The 21177-nt window shown below is 36.4% G+C and overlaps 1 protein-coding gene across 1 annotated transcript in view; it reads right to left on the bottom strand.

Annotated features, from left to right (window-relative positions):
- The window catches only part of SMC2 (structural maintenance of chromosomes 2), a 76318-nt gene that overhangs the window by 34206 nt on the left and 20935 nt on the right, over positions 1-21177 (bottom strand). The window contains exons 5-11 of the mRNA XM_081742533.1: positions 19678-19815; positions 17278-17418; positions 12786-12935; positions 9685-9874; positions 6585-6760; positions 4401-4519; positions 659-797 (exon numbers count right to left, since the gene is read on the bottom strand). Of these exons, the coding sequence (XP_081598659.1) occupies positions 659-797; positions 4401-4519; positions 6585-6760; positions 9685-9874; positions 12786-12935; positions 17278-17418; positions 19678-19815 (1053 nt within the window). The remainder of the gene's footprint in view (positions 1-658; positions 798-4400; positions 4520-6584; positions 6761-9684; positions 9875-12785; positions 12936-17277; positions 17419-19677; positions 19816-21177) is intronic.

Here is a 21177-nt window from a genome sequence, read left to right as displayed (position 1 = left end):
ACCATTTCGTTCCCAAGCTACTTCTCAATAGCCAACGAACAGATACCTTTCTGCACAACCAGAGCTTCTTCGAGACTAAATGGTTACCATTCTCGCCTTGAATGCGAGACCCTAGTTTCATTTCGGATGGGAGTACATGTGGTTCAGATTTCATGTTAAACTATACGTTCACGTCTCGTACAGATTTGATGCTCAAATAGAATGTTACACAACAAATCTCTAGAAGTCAAACTAAAAGTAATTTAAAACAGCCACATTGTCCTATAATTGTGTAATTCATTCAGAAATTAATTTAATTTTATCAGGTAGAACACACTCTTGAATTACTATACACGCACAGAATTCTATTTATTTGCATCTCTCTTTATGCATGCTCAACTACACTCAGTTTCATTTTTATACATTAATTAATTCGATTACATAATTTTACGATTTAATGACCTACTATTTACAAAAACTACTAAGAAAAATACAGCAAACTCAAAACAATTCTTATTATAGAAACGTGTATGTGAACATAAATTGTATGATCAAGAAAGTTTTAAAAAGATTAACTTTATAGACCTTAAACATTTAGTATACAAGGAACACGTAACATGGTCAGTTTGGTTCTTCACTTAGCATTCTTTGTTGCACTATAACCAACATATTAGCTTACCCTTCCTCCAGCTGTCACTTCCACCGCAGTCGTAGTACTTGGATCTTTCACTTTGATCAGCTTACAAACCAAACCTTTCACCGAGTTGCGATTGAAATTTCTTTCTGGATCTCGGTAAGTGAAATTCAGATGTGGAAACCTGAAACAGTAATTATTCGACGTAAAAACTATAAATAAATAAATAAAATGATAAACATTGGTGAGACAGCACAATATTAACAAAATTTACAGACGCTATTCAACTGTAGATACAGTATGATATTCAACCTGAAGTACGCGATGACTTCTTAGGGGGTACGTAAAATTTAAAGTATCATAGTTCTATTAAACTTATACGGTAGATAAACTGGGTTATACAATTAATAATAAATTGTATAATTTATTTGATATAATTACCCATATAATTTGAATTAAGAAAAACTTAAATCTGGCGGCACGCCCTTAAATGGAGAAGTATCGTTACGGGTAGGAAAAAAATCAGTACTACTGCGTTATGACATCTTCGGGGATACGTAAAATTTCAAATACAGGGCTATTCAAAAAGAAGGAGTAGATTTAAAACATGTATTTTTAATGAAGGCAGTAGATACATACACACATACTACACACCACTTGATATTGGAAAAGTCAAAATTTTATTTTATGCACTGAACACGAGCACAATTTGTTATGCGACAACGTCGAATCGATAGTCCATTTCTTGTCATACACGAATTAACTAGTCCCTGCTTACTGAACTCACTGCTGTAACAATTCGATTTCACAGATCTTTAAGAGTAGCAGGCATAGGTGGTACATAAACGCTGTCATTTATGTACCCTCACAAATAAAAATTAAATATCTTGGAAGGAACTTAAGATGAAAAGATCATGTTGCCCGCCTTTTTAATTCTACCATTTTGGAATTGTCATTCAGATAATGATGCACCTTGTGATGGAGCACCGTCATGCATGAAGATAAAAAAATCATTCCGATCTTGTTGAATTTGTGGAAACATCTAGTCTCAGAGCATGTCCAGATATGTAATTCCAGTCAGTATCCTCCGTAAAAAAGAAACTTTATTGACTGGAATGGCGCAAAGCACATTCAGCTTTGTAGAGTCTCTTTCATGTTCGATGACTACATCAGGATTTTCATTCCCCCAATTATGACACTGGCGATAGTGCAAAGTTCTAATCTGACATCGCCAGGATGCAATGCCCAGAATAACTGCAACTTAACAGCTTCAGATGCAGATGTTTTTTAAAGTTCACGCCATACCGTTGGTTACGGAATCCTAAGTTTTCTGCTTCCTCGGCTTGTGGATTTCCTACAGTTATGTTTGAAAGCAGTTCGGATACGCTCAACATTTTCATCTGATGTGCAAGAACAACCAGTGCTTTCCTTTTCCCTTTGCGTATGCAATTATTTTTTATAAATTTACAACGAACTGTACGCTGTATTGCAACAATGAATTTCTTGCATACTCTTTGCATACTGCAGCACATAAAACGACTTCTCTTGGGGCGTCACAATTTTCTTGTAAACACATCATAGCGCCGCTGCATGGATTAAATGGAACTAATACGTAGGACTTACAACTTTGAACTTTTCTCTATCCAGTGATTCATAGACATCCTGCAGTATTGTGTACCTCACTATCTACTGTCGTTCATTAGAAATAAACATTTTAAATTGCTTCTTCTTTTGAATAACCCAGTATTATATTTTTGATATAGTTACCTATAATCTAAATTAAGAAAAGGTCAAATCTGGGGATATACACTTAAATGGAAAAGTATCCTTAGAGATATGCGAAAATAAAAACGGTCGAATACCATTGCGCTAAGATTCTTCGGAATATGTAAATTTAAACTAAGCATAAAACAGAATTTTTGAAAGTACAAGGTTGAATACTTTCTTTTACAGAATGAAGAAGTGTTTTGTCTCAAACATCTCACACAGCACTGTAGAATGATTATATTAATACATTTACAGAGTGAAGTGATAGTAATACCCTACATCTCACACTGCATTACAGAATGAAGATGTTGATATTCCCAAGCTTGACTTTAAAGCGAAAGATAAACTTCCAAATTAGAAGATAATTATACTATTAATACATATGGTGTACAAACACTCCGCTTTAGGTCTTTCTCACATTTAGCGAATCAGTCTTCTATGTGAAAATTAATTCTATGAAGTAGTGACACTATACTCATTACAGCTGTTTGTACACTATATCCATACTATTAAGTCTAATAATTTGTGTATAATAGTAATAAAAATGGAACTATGTTCTTTTGGTATTTCGTTAATGCTCTATGAATTTTTGGTCGAGGTTTCTGCTACTGTGTTATGCCGTCTAAGATACAAAATATTCTACAGTACACCTAATTTCAAAATTATGTCATGTTAACTATCCGGTATTAACTGTACATTATGATTACAAATACTTATTATTAGTAGTAGTAGTATTAAAAAAATCATAATTAGATAGGTACACACTGCCAATCAGGTACAACCGATAATGAGATCCAAGATGAGACTTGATTCTCGGAATGAATTTTCAACTGACACTGACGTATGTTAATCTTGAATGATTTTGCTTTATATTGTTGTGCAATAGCAAGATCATGATGGACGAAATTTACAGTTAAGTGGAATCCGAACTACAGTTTAGGTATCCACACAACGCGTTTTGTTTTTTAGTGGTATTTAAACCTGGAGCACGCGCACAGAATAAAAAAAAAAGGTTGTTACAAGTTGTACATATTTTGATTTTTTTTAAAAGGAAAATAATTATCAGTTTAATGAATTAATTTTCTAATAATGGTTAAAGTTCTTCGCCTCGTTTCTAAAAAAAATTTAGCAAATAGCTTAAAAAACAACGAAGAAAATAATAAAAGTGTGGGAAGTACGCCAGAATAGTATCTACAAAACTCATTATCTGAACTAACAATTGGTTTCAAGACCTTTCGTATTGTATATAAATTTGAGTGTCCAACAATTAAGACGTCATATATTGTGCACCCAAGTATCTGGTCTATAATACAAGGTTTAGAAACGGTTATTGACTTATTTAATAGCATATTGTAGAAATTATACTACCTGGCTTGCATTCTACATATCTGATATCCTTCATTGTATTTAAGGTATTCAATAAAATTAAAAAAAGTGGGCGTAAGCTTAGTGAAGGGCTTCAAGCAATTATCAATTACAGTAAAACCTATGAAGTGGGCAACCTGCTTAGCCTGGCCATAGATCTATGGAGGTAAGTAGACACCGCAATACTTTAAGTTCGTCACTTTCATAGTCATTTTTGGTGAAGCTTGACAAATTTCACAATACCTCACGTCAAGTGATTCTGTTGTCTCTTTTTATTTTCCTGCTGTTACTAATACACACATATCTGCGATATCCATACTGAAGCTGCTTACACAATCTCTCTTCTTTACAGAAAACCTGGATTGGACCGGCCGGAATGTTAAATGTGACTTAACTCTTACGTTCACTATTAGATTATTTTTGAATACTTTTTTATTACTTAAATCCCAACGTTAGTCCCTTATATCACTTAATCCAGACATGTTATTAAATTTCACGATAACTTTAACAATTATCGGTAAAGTGATTGAGTTTCTGAAAACCTTGAAGTCCTAACCAGATAGAAAACTGTGACTAATTTTCCTTATGTTGATAATAATATATTACCTGAATCTGACACAACCCTGCTAAGTCAATATGATTCTGGTTTTCTTACCTTGCTTCCATCGTATCTAACTTCTCTCTTACACTTCTTATACTGTCGTTTAAGTGTCGCCTTTGCCTCTCCAAGTTCTCCAGTCTACCTTCTTCGTAGTTCAATTTCGACAACTCATTCTACGGTACGGAGAAAAATAAGAGAAAATACCAGTGTTGAAAAAAAAAATATATGTGGAAATGACCAGAAGTGATAAAAAAAAGTAAACATGCACACGACAGATGATGTGTAAAAGAAGATGCAACATTGTAGATATCTATGGCCTACTTTCTAATGTCTTTGGATGGTACGTCAAAATTTGTACGAGTCGCACCCAGAAAGTAACTTTCCCATGCGTCCTATAGCTAGGAAACCATATATTGCGCGAAGCGACTGTATGAACGTGAGAGAGTAACGTCCTAGCATAGAACATCCACCAGCGAAACTTCTCTAGTGCTCTCAGTAGCGTCGTGGCAATAGCTGAAGATGGACGTTCCTATTCTAGTTCCCGCTTCGTGTGAAGTGCGAGCAGTGATAGTTTTTGAATGCACAGGGCATAGCGCCAATTGAAATCTATCGTCAGCTGGGCCAGGTCTACGGGCCTAATATTATGTGCAAGCAAGTAATGCGTTGCTAGTGTAGACAATTTGCAGCAGGACGCCAAAATGTGCATGATGAGGACCTTGTGGACCTTGTTCGGAAACGCATCATGAACAATCGTCCCTTCACAATATCGGTTCTTATACCTCAAGAGATTCCTGTCAGGTCAGCATCAGCATTTTCAGAATGACGGAGAGGTGGAGGAGGTTGACAAACAGTGGTTCCAATCTTAGGTGGCCAAGTTCTTTGACATAGATATAGAGTAAGTTGGTCCCACGGTATGACAAATGTCTGAATTCCTGTGGTCAATATGTTGAAAAATAGCTGAACAGATTCTGTATCTTGTACAATAAAAGTATCTATTCAATTGTGTTTTGTTTCTGTTCAAGGTCTTTGGGAAATTTACTTTCTGGATGCGCCTCACATAATACTTTATATATGTACCTTCTACATAAATTTATATAATTATTAATGAAAAAATCTGGGAACAAAATGTTTTATATATTACAAAGATGGAATTTATTACAATAAAATTTGGTATTGTCTGTATTCTAAAAGAAACAGACATGCTTGACATGGAAACTATAAACACGAATATATTGGATACATTATGTTCGTTTAAAATACTATGTCTGGATGCTGATTGACTACAGAAAAGCCACATACAAATAATCAATTAAGCAGTTTATGCTTCTATATACATACATCTATATATATCAGGGTGTCTACTGGAATACCAGAAAGTAAATTCATGACTTTTTCATGACTTTTCATGACCTTTTTGTTCAAATTTTCATGACCATGGCGATAAAAATTTACCATTAGTAATAATAAACCCCTACCATCAGTGGTGCATCGGTTAAGATGAAGATCACATTATGTTCTTATTTGTCTAATGTACATAATGTCGATTAGCTGACAACTAATTTTAAAATGCAAGAGCAATTTAAAAGGCAGTAAACAAATTTTTAATTGCGGTTCAAGTATGGGTTTAAGGCTTACCAGGTTCTATAGATTTAAAAAAATCTTGTGAACAGTCCCGTTACATTCAGCTAGGTTTTTTATCTGCATTTTATGTACTCTGAATTCTAAATTTATAATTTTCGTTTACAAGAAAAGACTGATTACGAATTCTTTTCCATCGTGTCATATTTGAAATTAGCGTACATAAACATAGTGATAAGACCTACTGAATTTGTTCATAATGGAACCTTCATCCTGGATGGGGGAAATTCTCACAATTACTGACCTGATACAACTGTTTCAGTACATGCAGTATGAGGTATAAAAGTATAAAAATATACTCTGAAATTTCAGATTTTCATGACCAGTTGGGTAAATAAAGGACTTTTTCATGGCTTTCATGACCACTAAGCAAAATATATGACTTTTTCATGACTTTCATGACCAGTAGACACCCTGTATATAGAAAAACACTGTGGTTGTGTGGTTAATGTACGGTGCGGGGACCGGGTTCGATTCCCAGTAGGAGCTCATGTGGTTCGGATCCTACGTTAAGCTGTAGGTCCATGTCTCATATAGCCTCTGTGCTGAACGGGACGCAAAATTCCGAATCAACCAACCAATTTAGCAAACTAATCATACCTGTAAATTTTTCAAATCCTTTTCCATATTTTCCAGGTTCTTCCTATCTCGCTCATATCCAGTTGCTGTTTGCTTCATTTCTTGTTCTTTTTTCTTCAACGCATCCTGAGAATGTTTCAAACGCATTTGAGATTGTTTTGTCTTCGTTTGCGCCTCAGAAATTTCTTTCTTTGCGGCTGGAATTCAAGACAACAAATTAGAACAGCATTATCATCCACATTTCATATAAAGTTTAGCACAATTTCTTTCAATTTTCTGAAAGGACAGAAAGCCAATATACAGGGTAGGCCGTAAGTTATTTATCAAAATTATTTAAATTCTTTATAAAATCACTTCTTACAATGTATTATTCACGAACTCAACCCTAACGTATTGTTTACATTAATCAGTTATTGCTACTCTAGCCAACTGAGTAACTGCTAGTCTGAAGGGACTTAGTGTGTGTGTTATTTATCGCTTCCTTGGAGCAAAACTGTCGCAAGTATTACGTGGCTAACTTTTCAGAGACAGGCTGTCTTTCTTAAATAACGATGGTCTGCGAAGTGTTGAAAGAAGAGGTCCCGCGAACTGTCCACATTCGGTCGGAGGATAGAATGATGTCACAAATGAACGACGCGCTAGTAATACTCACCTGAATGAAGATCAGGGGTGAGCGGCATTTGTATCTTATTGCTAACCGTATTACAACAGAGTTCATATGGAATTCTGGTATTATTTTCCTGAATTTCCAAGACTAAGTAAACTTTCCCCGACCCGCGAACACTATTATTAATAGGATTTAGATTTCTGGGCTTTCGGCATCTAAGGCCATTTAGCCCTTCACAATTTGAGGGATGACGTCCCTTGACGAGCACACAATCTGGGGAAAGGGAAGGAAGGAACCGGCCTGGGACCTATAAGTTAGGTACCATCCCGGCATTTGCCTGGTGTGAATGAGGAAAACCTCATTCAGGGTGGCTTGGCCTGAAAAAGCGTGTTTCACTTTTTCGACCGAGTGACCCCACCGGGAATCGAACCCGGGAACTATTATTAATAGGTAAGATTTATAAAAATATATATATATAGTTTTCTTACTCGTCCGTCACTAACCCCATAGCCATCCAACGCTCTCCTCTCTAATTTTTAAATATAGTATAAGTTTACTTTCTTACTGTAAGTCAAACTTCCTGTATTTGGAATACACAAAACACTAGTACCAAACAATAATTACACACTAACGATAACTTTTAATATTTTCGGGTTCTGAATACACTTAAACGTAAACATGTATCATATCTTGGCCTTTCTCACTGATTATCAACAATAATCAAATGTAAGTTTTAACACCTTTTAACGCTCCTTTAGTTTCTTTACTCCTAAAGATAATTACTCTTTTTTTTAGTCTTAGACGTATCTCTTTTTTCTGAAATTGTCTTGATTCTTTGAGGTTCTTCATATTTTTTGTGGGAAGCTTAAAAAAACTGACTTTTCTGAAATATAGCAACTTTTCTGACTTTTGGCATTTTTTGAAACGTTTCTCTTGAAACGTTTCCCGTTTACCTACAAGTCTACAGATGTGCATATGGCCGTCAGTGTATCTCGACGCTACCGAAAACGTTCTCGGCGATGAGCAAATGTCAGGATGACCATGTGAGACAAAAACGGGAACGTAACTCGTTTCAAAACAATCAACTGTTCAGTGTTTGTGTGTTTACGTGAAAAGCCATAGTGGCTATGAGTGCATTGGTGAGCACCATCTGTCAGTTAAGGAGGTCCAATCTATCCTGCTGGTAGGCACTTCCTAGTGCAACGAGGAAGCACCGGAGGGCACTACTCCTATATGAACCCTCTGCCCCCAACAGTGTATAACATCGATGAACCACTGACATATCATGATCATCCGACCTATGCATAATAAGCATTCGCTGGGTCGTCTTAGCATTGCATACTGTGGTTCGTATACGAAACTATACTCATCACTGTCCGCCTATTAGTAGCACGCCTTCTACAGACATACTCTGTGGTATAAATATTAGTTCCAATGGAAAAATCATAGGTAGTTTCCCGTGTACTCAATTAGTGGTTTCCCAATATGATTTCCGGAAGAGGCACAGAATTTTCGACACTGACACAACATCGTTAAGACAATTCGGAGTCTATTTAAAACTAATAGACAAGCTAACTCTCATCCAGAAAATTCATAAATAATGGCATTACGATAACCTATATGTGAACTTCACCATCTAGACGGCCAGTTTTTTTTTTGGTAGGGGGGGGAGGGTTCTGTCGTCAGAAGTTTTAGCTTTACAATTCATAATATGAGGGTCTTTTAATAAGGCCTATTTGTGAATACCGTTTGAAATTTCACGCGCCTTTGGGGTCGCTTGCATACAATCGGACGTCACTTACCTTTACAATGTCAATGTACACTTCGTAGTGCGAGGTTAAAATGTCCAACAAAATCTAGCAGCCCACTGATTGTGAAATACAGTCAGTGATCAGGTTCTTAACAGCAAGAAACACGACAGCTACGAATATTCATCGTCAGATAAATATGAGGTGTATGGGTATTATAACAACAATATAATCAGTGACAGTAAAGTGCGGAAATGGGACAGATTGTTCAAAGTAGGGAAAACATTCTGCGCCTCGAAGTCAAAATCTGATCAAATCTTTTGGCTGTGAGGAATTAGATACAGACCTTGAATCTGACAACTATTACCTCTTCAGTCAGCCATCTGAAGACCTCCTTGGGAGGAGGGGAGTGTTTAGATACTGATGAAGAGGAGAAAAAGTAAACTGTAGTAATTAATTGGCTATCATCTCAAACGGCAAAGTTCTATTAGAGGGGTATCAAAAACTTGTTTGTTATGACAAATGCTTAAACCTGCAATAAAATTGTGTTAAAAAAAAAAAAAGCGAGTTGTGTCCAAATTCAGAAAATAAGTATTTTCTTGCACAAACTTTATTTGTTTAGTTTTTACTACAAACTGGACTTTGTTTAAAGAACCCACGTACACCACGGAACATATTTCCTATCTTCTGTTTGGAAATTCTTTCGCTGGGTTCTTTGTGAAATTTCATTAAAACATTAGAACATCTATAACAGTAGAGTGCTTACTCATTAATTGTTCCTGTAAGGTTGCTTCTCCTCCATCATTATCTGTGTAAAGACCAGAGCTAATGGCTTGAAACTTCCGCTGGGCAGCTGCTAAAGCTTCTGCATCAGCCTCGTCAGCCTTTTTTAAGGTTTCAAACGAATTCTGAAGCTTATTCAATTCCTTCTCCTTTGCTATAACAGCTGCTTTGTCCTAGAAAAGAAAACTCTGTATCACTTAAAACACGCATGTATGTACAGATTATTTATTTGGTCTAGGAATTAATTCGTGCGGGTGGACAAGAGATGGCGCAACGAACGGAGCGTCCCACAGTTCCGTGTATTCACACATGTGTTGCAAACCCCTGTCATCGCGTATCGTTCGTAGTATAGGGCAGTGGATTAAAGCGTCAACAACACCAGTTTGTAGTTAAGTGAACATGGCGCAATTTGTGCCTGATAAAGTGTTTTTGCGGGGTGTCCTGCTGCATTACTTTAACATGCAGAAAAGTGCGACTGAAAGTCATCGTATTTTGGTGGAAGTGTATCGTGACCATGCTCTAGCTGAGCGAACGTGTCAGAAGTGGTTTGCACGGTTTAGAAGTGGTGATTTCGGCTTGGCAGACCAAGAGCGAGCTGGACAGCCAAAAAAATTTCAAGACGAAGAATTTACAGCATTGCTCGAGCAGGATTCGTGTCAAACGCAGGAACAACTTGCAGCAGCATTAGGTGTTGATCAAACAACAGTCTCCAAACGCTTGAAAGCCATGGGAATGATTCAAAAGATGTCACATTGGGTTCCACATGAATTGAAAGACAGAGACGTTGAAAGACGAAAAACCATTTGCGAATTGCTGCTTCAACGACAGAGCAGAAAGGGGTTTCTGCATCGAATTATTACGGGTGATGAGAAGTGGATCCATTACGAGAACCCTAAACGAAAAAAGGCCTGGGTGAAACCAGGTGAACCAGGTCCATCACAACCAAAACGAGATATTCACTGTGCAAAGGTTATGCTGTGCATATGGTGGGATATGAAAGGTGTGGTGTACTATGAGCTGCTGCAACCGGGTGAAACTATGAATGGAGAACGTTATCGACGACAATTAATGCGTTTGAAGCAAGCTCTGGCCAGAACACGACCAGAATGGGAGAACAGACATGATAAACTTATTGTTCAACATGATAACGCTCGCCCACATGTCGCAAAACCGGTCGAAACCTATTTAGAAAATGTCGGATGGGAAGTTTTACCCCACCCGCCGTATTCACCAGACGTTGCTCCTTCGGACTACTACTTGTTCGATTGCATGAACAACGATTTGATTGGACAGCGGTTTACTTCTTCAGAAGATATCGAAACATGGGTCTCTGACTGGATCGCTACCAAGGATGAGGACTTCTTTCGCCACGGAATCCGTACATTGCCTGACAGATGGGCGAAAGTGGTGGCTAGCGATGGACAATATTTTTCTTAAGGTATTTATGTATTTTGTGTTTGTACTACAGCTTCAATGTGTGCGTACCAACCGCACGAATTAATTCCTAGACCAAATAAATATAAGCTTCGTTCTTCTGAAGTAGCAGTTTTCAACCTTTTGGTCCTCGCAGACCTATGCAAGACAGGAAATTTTTTGTGGATCGGAAAATGTTAAAAATTTGTGTATTTTTATTCTCAACATTCATTATTATAAATTCATTCGAAATTTACAAGTGTTTATTCTTCTCTCCAGTACTATTGGTACTGACTCAATGGAACTTCTACTACTACTACTTTCCAAAATAATTTTGATTCATGGATCTAAGAATTTGGTTGTTACTGCAAGTCGTAGTGCGGCATCAACATCCATTTGGCTTGTGACTACTGTAAAAGAACCATTTATTCAGATTCCTTTGGTGTTTTTTTTTTCTTTCTTCCATATACTATATACGAAGAATCAATAAATAACTTACAATAACTTATTTACGCCACATTATGCTGATCTGGAAAGTGAAATTCGGAAGAGAAGTACTTTAAGTTTGCACTTTAGTCAGCAATTGTTCGATCACGTGTACCTCAAGCGCCAGAAACATGAATTACTAAGCAAAAACTGCAGATGTGTTTCAGTCATCTAACTTGTGAAGAGAAGGGGTATAGTTCATTTTCTGTGGGCAAATCAACAAAATCCGAGTGTTACTCACAGGGAAATGGTGTGTGGTATATGGGAAAGATAGTTTGAACCGTAGCAGCACCTCCAGGTGACGTAAATTTTTTTAAAGAGGATCGTGTAAACCTCTCTGATTTGCCATGTGCCGGGTGTCCAGGAACGGTATCAAACTAACAATGGCATGGCTATTGAAAAGGCAATTCACAATGACCGGCAAATCTACCTTTGAACATTATCGAACACATTCAACATTTCGTATGGCCTTGTGTATGATATGGTGCATGACAAACTGAAATTCTGTAAAGTAAATGCTATGTGGGTGCTGAAGAACATCACAGATAATGATGCGAATGATGACATGCCTGGCCATTAAGGAGCAGCGAGTGGTGACATGCCTGACCACCTGGCACGCTACACTGAGGAATATGATTACTCGGAAAGTAGAATCGCAGATGACGAGTACTGGGTGTACCACTGCACGCCTGAAACAAAGCGAGTATCCATGAAGTGGAAACTACCGATTCTCCACCAAAGAAATTCAAGGAGAGTCAATCTGCTAAAAGTACCAGTGACTATTTTCTGAGATATGCAAAGGGTTTCAACACGCGAAGTCATCTCGTTTTGAAGTCGATACACTTACTGTACAAAAGCTCGTAACGTTTACAAATGTTACTTTTTACCTTACATAACAACCCCGCTACTCGCCAGGTGACAATGAACTTACACAGAACAGAGTTCCGAGCTGAGTGGCGGTCAGGCCTAGTCGTACTTCAAATTAATAGCAACAACCACGTAATCTCGAAAAGTAAATCACACACAGGATAATATTTCTCATATTTAAATTAGAACTGAAAATGATATTTATATTCTGATTAGTACATTATTAACGAAAAGCTCAAATACTTGAGAAATAAATATGGTCATACTGCTAAATTTTGTAAATTAGTCTTAACGTAACATTAAGGGAAAAAAAAGTACCTCGTTTAAACTTTTTATCAACTGTTTCTTCTTTTTCTCTTCCGCCTTCATATTTTCAGTCACATTTTTGTGGGCAGCTAAGACCTTAGCTTCTTCCTTCTCTTTTTCTTTTAACTTCTTCTCAAGAGCTTCTAAGCTTCCACCGCTCTCCTACAAGTATACAAAATAATACTGAATTGCAATGTTTATTCGTTTGACACAACAAAAATTACACATTTATACTGTTATGTATATTTGTATAGAAAATGCAGATCAGCAATTACAGAGCAAACCCTATAGGTATATTAATTATTCAGATGAAACTTTTTTTAACTATAATTGTTAAGCCACATTTATGTTCGTAATTTCCAATTAACACTTTGTCTTAAAAATATGTAGCTGACGTCATTTAAATTAATTTACGTTTCGTGGAAACAAGATTAATTAATAAAATGTGCTTCTGACTTACTAAATACGAAGTATATTAATATTGCTTACATATTTTGTTTTTCTTTACAACAGTTTGGTGTAAAGAAAATTCAAAAAGCTAGACATATAGCTCCGTGTTAATAACATGAGTTGAACCCAATTTTGCGATCAACAAGTCTGGGTATTTTATAAACTAACATATTAACTGAAAATAAAATGTATTGGTTTTGCTAAGTATTACACTGAACCTTTTCTTCCACTGTTACTTTCTTCCTATCCTTTCTCTGGCTACCATCCAGGTCGAACGTTGATTCATAGCCTACATTTCGTTTTTTCTTTCCACATTTTTTCACTCAACACCTTTTCCACATTTTTCGGTCCTTTTCTTTCTGACTTCTTTTTTTCTCTACAAATATCTTTTTCTTGCCCTTCCTCTCGGTCTTCTTCCCTCTTTGGTTTTTAACTCTTCCTTTGTTTTTTTCTTTGTTTCTCATTCTTCTCACGTGACTAAGCCAAACCATCTTATTCCCCTTATTCTCTTTCGATTTAACCTTCTCCCTTATTTTATCGTTTCTGATTATCTCCTCTTCTTTTTCCTTCTATTCCCCTTAGAAATTTCATTTCTGATGCACGTTGAGTTAATTTTGAATTTAACGTACAGTTCAGCAGAGAGGCTATATGAGACGGGACCTACTGATTAACGTGGAATCCGAACCCGAGCTCACGCCGGGAATCGAACCCAAGTCTCCCACCCCAAAGGCACGTAAGAGGCACGAAGGAGCTCTGATGCACGTGTTCTGCTTTCCTTTTGTCTGGTCGTCGTCCAGGCCCCGATCCGAATGTAAAGCTTCGTATATAAGTAGTTGTATACATCACATTTTTGCATTATTTCGGTATCGCCTTCATATCACGTTTCTTACTCCTCGGTACAACCTCTGGGCCTACTGCCCTCTTCCATTTTTCCCCCCAAGGCAATTATACTCACTTTCTACTCCTAATTTATCATCTATCTTTATTTCCATATCCTCTACTTCCTCCTCCTTCCAGCTTATCCCTATTATTTTGCCTTTTTTCCCTACTTATCTTAAAGTCCCATTCTTCCAGACCCACTCATCCAGCCTTGATTATATTGGAAATGTGCACAAGTTCTACCCGTTTGTGATAGATCGCTCGTGAAAGGTGTTGTGACAGAACAGACGGCACTTCAGGAGCTAGAATTGGTGGTTATGTTATCGGGAGAACGTTACAGCAGCAGCAGCAGGAGTGAGTGTATACTAGTGGCTCGTAATTGAAGAGAGTGTTGTTTTGATCAAATGGAGACCAATAAGGAACACACCAGCCAATGCTTACTATTTGGGTTCGATAAGGGCAGTAGTGCGACCTTGGCCTGCCAAAACATTAGATAAATATGGTAAGGATGCAATTGACGAAAGTACATGTCATCGCTGGTTTCAAAGATTCAAGGACGTCGACAGAAGCTGTCAAAATCAACCACACTCTGGGAGTCAGGGTTTTACGAAGACGACCTGGACTAGGACATAACAGTCAGTCCGAATCCAACTGTAGAGAAATTAGTGGAAATCTTCTAGATACATACAACAGTGCAATGAAGCTTTGAGGCACTGGGATTTACCACAAAGATTGATCGTTGGGTTTCACAACTGAATGCAACTCAACTAGAGGGGCAAGTCACTTGTTTTCTTGTTTTCCTGCTAACACTTTTTTTTTTTTTTTTTTTTTTTAACTACACGAATTGCCACGCGAAATGAGAATTAGGTTATGTACCGGAATGTGAAGCGTCGTAAGACTGTGTGTCGCGTTTGTGAACTGCCTCCATCAACGTCCCAACAATAACTTCACATCCCAAGAATGTGTTGTTGAGTATGTATGTGGTGGGATGTTCAAGGCATACTTCATTGGGAGGTACTGGAACTTAATCAAACCATTAATGAGATCTGTCAACAACTAGACAGACTGCAGTCGAAGCAGACAAGCCTTCTCAATTGTTAAGGGATTACCATACAACTTGGTAATGCTAAGCCACAAACTGCTGCGATGACATGTCAGAAACTAATGGACTTGGGTAAGAGCCTTTCCCCATCCGCCCTTTTTCCAGTTTGATTCTTACAGACTTTTACCTATTGCGTTCTTTGCAAACTCCTTCACTGGGAAGACCTTTGCTGATGTGGAGGATGTGAAAACTGCCTTACGTGAGATATTCAACTTTAAATCTGCGAAGTTTATCGGCATGGGATTCATCTTCTATCGGAAAGATGGTAAGAGGTCACTGATCATGCTGATGATTATACAATCCTAGGTGAGTTACATTTTGTTCTTCGCACTTCCATATGCACACCAATCAACGGTAGAACTTTTGCACGTACTCAATACTTTCCCTTCTGGTTTCTCCAATCAACATCATGTGTTCAGCGTTGAGCTGATTTTGAGTCTAACGTCCCTTGCAGCAACGAGGCTAAATGAGACAAAACCTACTGATTAACGTGGAATCCGAACCACACGAGCTCCCGCCGGGAATCGAACCCGGGTCCCCACGCCAAAGGCGCGTACGCTAACCGCTTAACCACGGAGAAGCTCATAATGTATTCCGCGTATAGTCATTTTACCTTCTCTTTCTACACTTCATTCTACCTTCCTCTAACTCGTACATGATCATTATAAACAGCAGGAAAAACAGCACACTTCCTTGCCTCAGTCCTATTCTTCCCTATTTTCACTGCTTCTCATATCGTACTTCTAAGTACTCTGTCATATGGCTTCTCTAAATCAATGAATCCTACGATCAGCTTTCCATATTTCCATTTTCCCTATATCAATTGCCTTACACTTAAAAAATTAAGTTCACTGTGCTCCTTCTTTTTCTAAATTCCCCTTGCTCTTCTTTCATCGCTCCTTCGGTCTTTATCTTCAGCCTATTCTCCAGAACTCTTTCAAACATCTGATGATTGCGGCACCAAGGTCCCTCCTCTGTACTAGTTACACTTCGGTCTCCTTTCTTAATATCAGTATTATCAATCCTCTTCTCTAGTCTTCTGGTACGCTCTCTTCTGAATATTCTATATAACTAGCATACTCCGCCAGTCCAGCTGCCTTTATCATTTCTGTGTTTACTTAATTTATTCCCGTCACTTTAACCAATTTCATTTTTTAATTGTTTGTCTTGCTTTACAGTGTTCCTCTCCTGTTCGCTATCTCCTCTTCCCTTTTTGATAACTGACACCTTTCCATGTTCTTTGATTCTCCTGCCGTTCTCTTATCACCACTCCCTCTTCCGTTTTCACTGTCGTTTTTTTTATTACCATTTGTACAATAGTTTCCTATTTTCTTTCACATCCTCTTCGACAGATTAGCAACAACTATATATAATATTTGCTAATTTTGAATTCCATGAGTTCAATGTTGCAAATTCCCGAAATTTCTGTGTTTATAAAGATTGGTGAATATAACTAGTTTTTTGATTTTATAAACCGTTAGAGAGTGATCATTGGTAGTCTTGAGTGTTACTTCATAAGTATGTCTTACCAATTATCTTAATATTCACAAGTTTTAGCATTACGAGTTGAATTCTTACGTACTGGCATGAAGACGAAGCAATCTCCAATGTAAACGCCGCAAGGAAACTTAGGAAATTCGCCCTTGGATAAAGTTTAGGAGCAAATGAATGCGAAATATCGGGTAAAAGGAAAACAAAATACATAAGGCTAATCTTCACAACATATTAATTCTTGTTGTATTCTTTACAATACTCTACATACAATCACTGCTTACCTTTTATTTTATTTATCTTTTTTTTTTTTTTTTTTTTTTTTTTTTTAACTCTTGAAAACCTCTACAGTATAAATAATTAAAATGTATAAGGTAGATCATGTATTTTCACTCAAGCAAATTTTTTAACTTATTTTTGAAGTAAGATATCTAGGTTTCTAAGACTACTATTGATCCAAGTCTACAATTATTCATTTAATTGTTCTTGGATTTTTTCCTTTTTTAATTTTAAGAAAAACATTGTAGTTGCTAGGAGACAACATGACTATAGTATTTATTATAGAAAAGTTCAGATACACACCTGGTCTCTTTTATTGCGCATTTCGGTTATTTGCTTGTCTAACACTTCAACCTCGTTTTCATCATCTTTAATTTTTTGTTTCATATTCTTTATCTTCTGTTCCACTTTGTTGTATTCTTCTTTGGCTTTCTCGCTGCTTTCCTAGAATAAATGATATTAGAATGAAAGAAGGGCCATTGATGATGTCATCAAATTTTCCTACGTTAAATTAACATATATTTCAAGCGAATTCAACTCAACACATAGAAATATCTACTTCCAGACGTGGAATACATATGTGGCTTACAACTGTTTTCCATCTGATCCATTCGTTACACCGTAATAATTTAAGCAAAATAATTTTCATAAAGTGTGGATTGACCTTGTTATTTTCTCTCTTTATGAAGGCTTTATACTGAAGCATGGCTTTCTGCGGATGAGCAGAATTCATAACTATGTTTAAGTGAGCAAGCAGAAGATATATTGAAAAAGGAGCCAAGTCCTGTAACAGTTTCTTGTGACTTTCATGTCCAGGATGCAAGGTAGGAATAACATTTTTCTAATATTAAGTATATATCCCATAGTTTCTATAAGTATATATCATAAGAAAATCATTAATTTGCAAATTGTTCGATTAACCTGATTGTAAGCTGGCCATTTTTCTTTTTCTAATGCTTTTCTAGTTTTATAAGATGCTTCTCAGCTTAGAATCGGTATCATTAACACCGGTAAGTAAAATGAACGGCACCTTTTATTAACGATACAGAAAAAGTTCCAAAAATAACACCAGAAGCTACCAAAGACGATTTCCCCACCATGTAGACTCGGTACTGTCAAACCAATATATTTTCTTCTAATCAAGAAAGAAATGCAAAATTTGTATTGCTCATGTTTGGATTTACCAGAAATTTTGAATATTCACAAGAAAAATATATTTACAAAGAAGTAACCTTAATGTCCTCCTATAGTGACGATCAATTTTAACTCTTAACTTCTAATCAATATTTCTGGTATAGACACGAATGCTTTCCTCAGGATGTTTTCTCAACTAAATTGTGAACATGCTAGGGTGTTCGCATTCTAGATACATCCTGAGGAAAAGGCATTCGTGTATTATGCCAAAGCTAAAAAGTTAAAATTGGTTTCTATTACAGGAACACAGAATTTAGTATTGTGTAAAAATATATTTCTTTAGATAAAAAAACACATTAATTTAGCAAATTCATTTACATTTAGCAACCATGTATGAGTTTGTATTGACTATATTGGTAAGAATATTATTGTTTTCTGCAAATTTTGGATTCATTGTTGAACACTGTAGATACACGTAAAGAATCGTCCGCCATGCGTTTAGAACATGTTCGATCTCGAATGCGCTTTATGGCACAGAAGATTATGTTCTGCACGAAGACAGTAACCTGAATCATCTGACAGTGATGATTGGCTAAAGAATTAAATGGAAGAAAATGTATTCCTTATGCCTTGACTTGAAAGTAACTCGTTTTGGAGTACTCAGAAATCAACAAAGGTCAGCGCCCAACCGAAACTGTATTGATTAGGATCTACTACTTAGAATACAAATTAGTACTATCTTATTATTCATATTTCAGCTATTACCAACTACAACTCTCAATACGACTCGAGTATTCGTCATGCGAGCCATATATTACGCTCTTCTTAGACATCTTCATCTAATAGTTTGTGTCAATCTACGTAATGTTTCAGCTGGGACTGAGAAAATTTGCTCAAACTGAACGAGCTTATGTAAAACTTAAGTTATATACAATCTAATTTACTTAAATAAAGAAATGTTACTCATCAATTATGCCCTCCAATCTGTCATATGATTATCATTTTAGCAATAGACTGTTGCCTCTGTCAAACCACACTTACAAGTTGATATAAATATGGAAGAATTCAACTACATCTTCAAGAATGACGGATACTAATAAGCAATACTCACTAATATTCAGAGAATTAAGACTTTATATATATATATATATATATATATATATATATATATATATATATATATATATATATATATAACGACTAAGTTGAGAATTGAAACGGGTCTTCGTCTTTTCGTGCCAGTCCAGTCCATTAATTGCAACGCTACGAAGTCCGCTTCCCTACCAGTCACACACCCTTCCTCCTGAAATCTGTTTCCGTTAGTCTCGCACTTTTACTCTGAATTTTCACTGAATTAGTATTTATACAGGACATGGTTTATGGATAATCGCTTAATTCCACCCACATACATTACCTTGGTATGCTTCTTTCTTTCTTTCTTATTCCATGTCTAAAGAAATTTCATTGTGAAGGAAATTCGGAGTAGCCTTACTCTTTTTAATCACTAAATAATACACTTAGGATTATTCGTAATATGAAACTGAATTGAAACGTTTTCTTGTAACTTACTTGGGCTGAAACATATTTCCATGCAATGAAAACTTTAGTTAGATGTTCTAATTCTCTTTGGACTTTTTGGTATTCTAAATACTGGCCTCGTTCCTCTTTCAGCTTTTGTAAAGTTGGTGTAATTTCTTCTGTTATAATCTGAAACAAAAATACATTTATCAAAAATATCTAAACATATAAAAAAAAATAAGGTTCTAATAATCATCGGTTGACAAATAAAAAAAAAAAAAAAAAAAAAATCAGCCAAAACGCACTGTGGAAGCCGCTGAAATGGTCACAGAAGTAGATCAAATATAAGAAATTATCTTAAAAAATAAAGTAAATAAATAAAATGAAAAATATCAAGATGGTACTACTGTATTATTATTTTATTCCAACATATCAAAACTTGAAATAAAGACCTGAAGATCAGTTGCCACTATTATGGATTTATTCAACATATCAATCGTCCACTTTCCGGTATTTTTTCTGGTAGCATTGTCAAGATATAGTTAATTATGTGTACTAATTTATATTATAAAATTGAAGGTGACTATGTCCGAGACTTTTAATTTCTTGAACCACCAGACCGATCTCGATCAAACTTTCAACATAGATGAGGTTCGGACCTGGAATGGTTTTTATCATATCAATTTGAGGGTGCATTTTAAAGAGGGACGGCGAGGATATTTAAAAATGATCGAAAATGACCAATATCAGCCTCAAGGGTGTCTACTAAATTTCCAAAATGAAATTTCGCGACTTTTTCTTTACCAAAGAATAAAATTTCGTAACATTCTTAAGAGCGAATTTAGGTGCGATTTAGGCTGAATTTTCATGCAAGCGATAGAAGCGTGCTTTGTTTGCGATTTGGTAGCGTCTTCTAAAGCTGACCACAGACATTTTTTGGTGGTAAATTTTGACGTTTTATATAACAAAATTTTCCAGTTTGTACTTATATTTGTACAGATATATATATATATATATATATATATATATATATATATAAAACCAAAAGCTAAATTTTGTGACTTTCTTGACTTTCATGACTTTTCTGATTTCGTGACTTTTTATGACTTTCGTGACCGATAGACACGCTGGCGTCGAATCTATAGTTTTCGGGGTCGCTGAAACAACAGTGACACTTCTGATGCTGGTTAAAGCCAAATTCAGCCCTGCAACTTGGGGGAAGGGGAGATGATCAAAAATGACCAATATCAGTGTCGAATCCATAGTTTTCGGGGTCGCCGAGATGAACAGTGACACTTACGATCCCGTATCTCGCAACCTGCGGGGGGGAGGGGGGAAGAGAGAGATAAAATCATCAAAACTGACCGATACTAGTGTCGAATCCATAGTTTTCGGGTCACTCAGATGAGCAGTGATACTTCCGATGCCGTTTAAATCTATGCCACTAAAAACAAAAATAGCATATTTTCAGGTACCGAACACATGAGATACGGAGTTGTGCATTTAATTTTTTTATTTTAACCCAGCGAAGAGGGTAATCGATGTTAGTAC

The sequence above is a fragment of the Thermobia domestica genome, chromosome 16 (genome assembly GCF_964235325.1).
Source record: "Thermobia domestica chromosome 16, izTheDome1.hap1.1, whole genome shotgun sequence".
In the NCBI taxonomy this organism is placed as follows: Eukaryota; Metazoa; Arthropoda; class Insecta; order Zygentoma; family Lepismatidae; genus Thermobia; species Thermobia domestica.
This window is presented reverse-complemented; position numbering and strand designations above follow the sequence as displayed.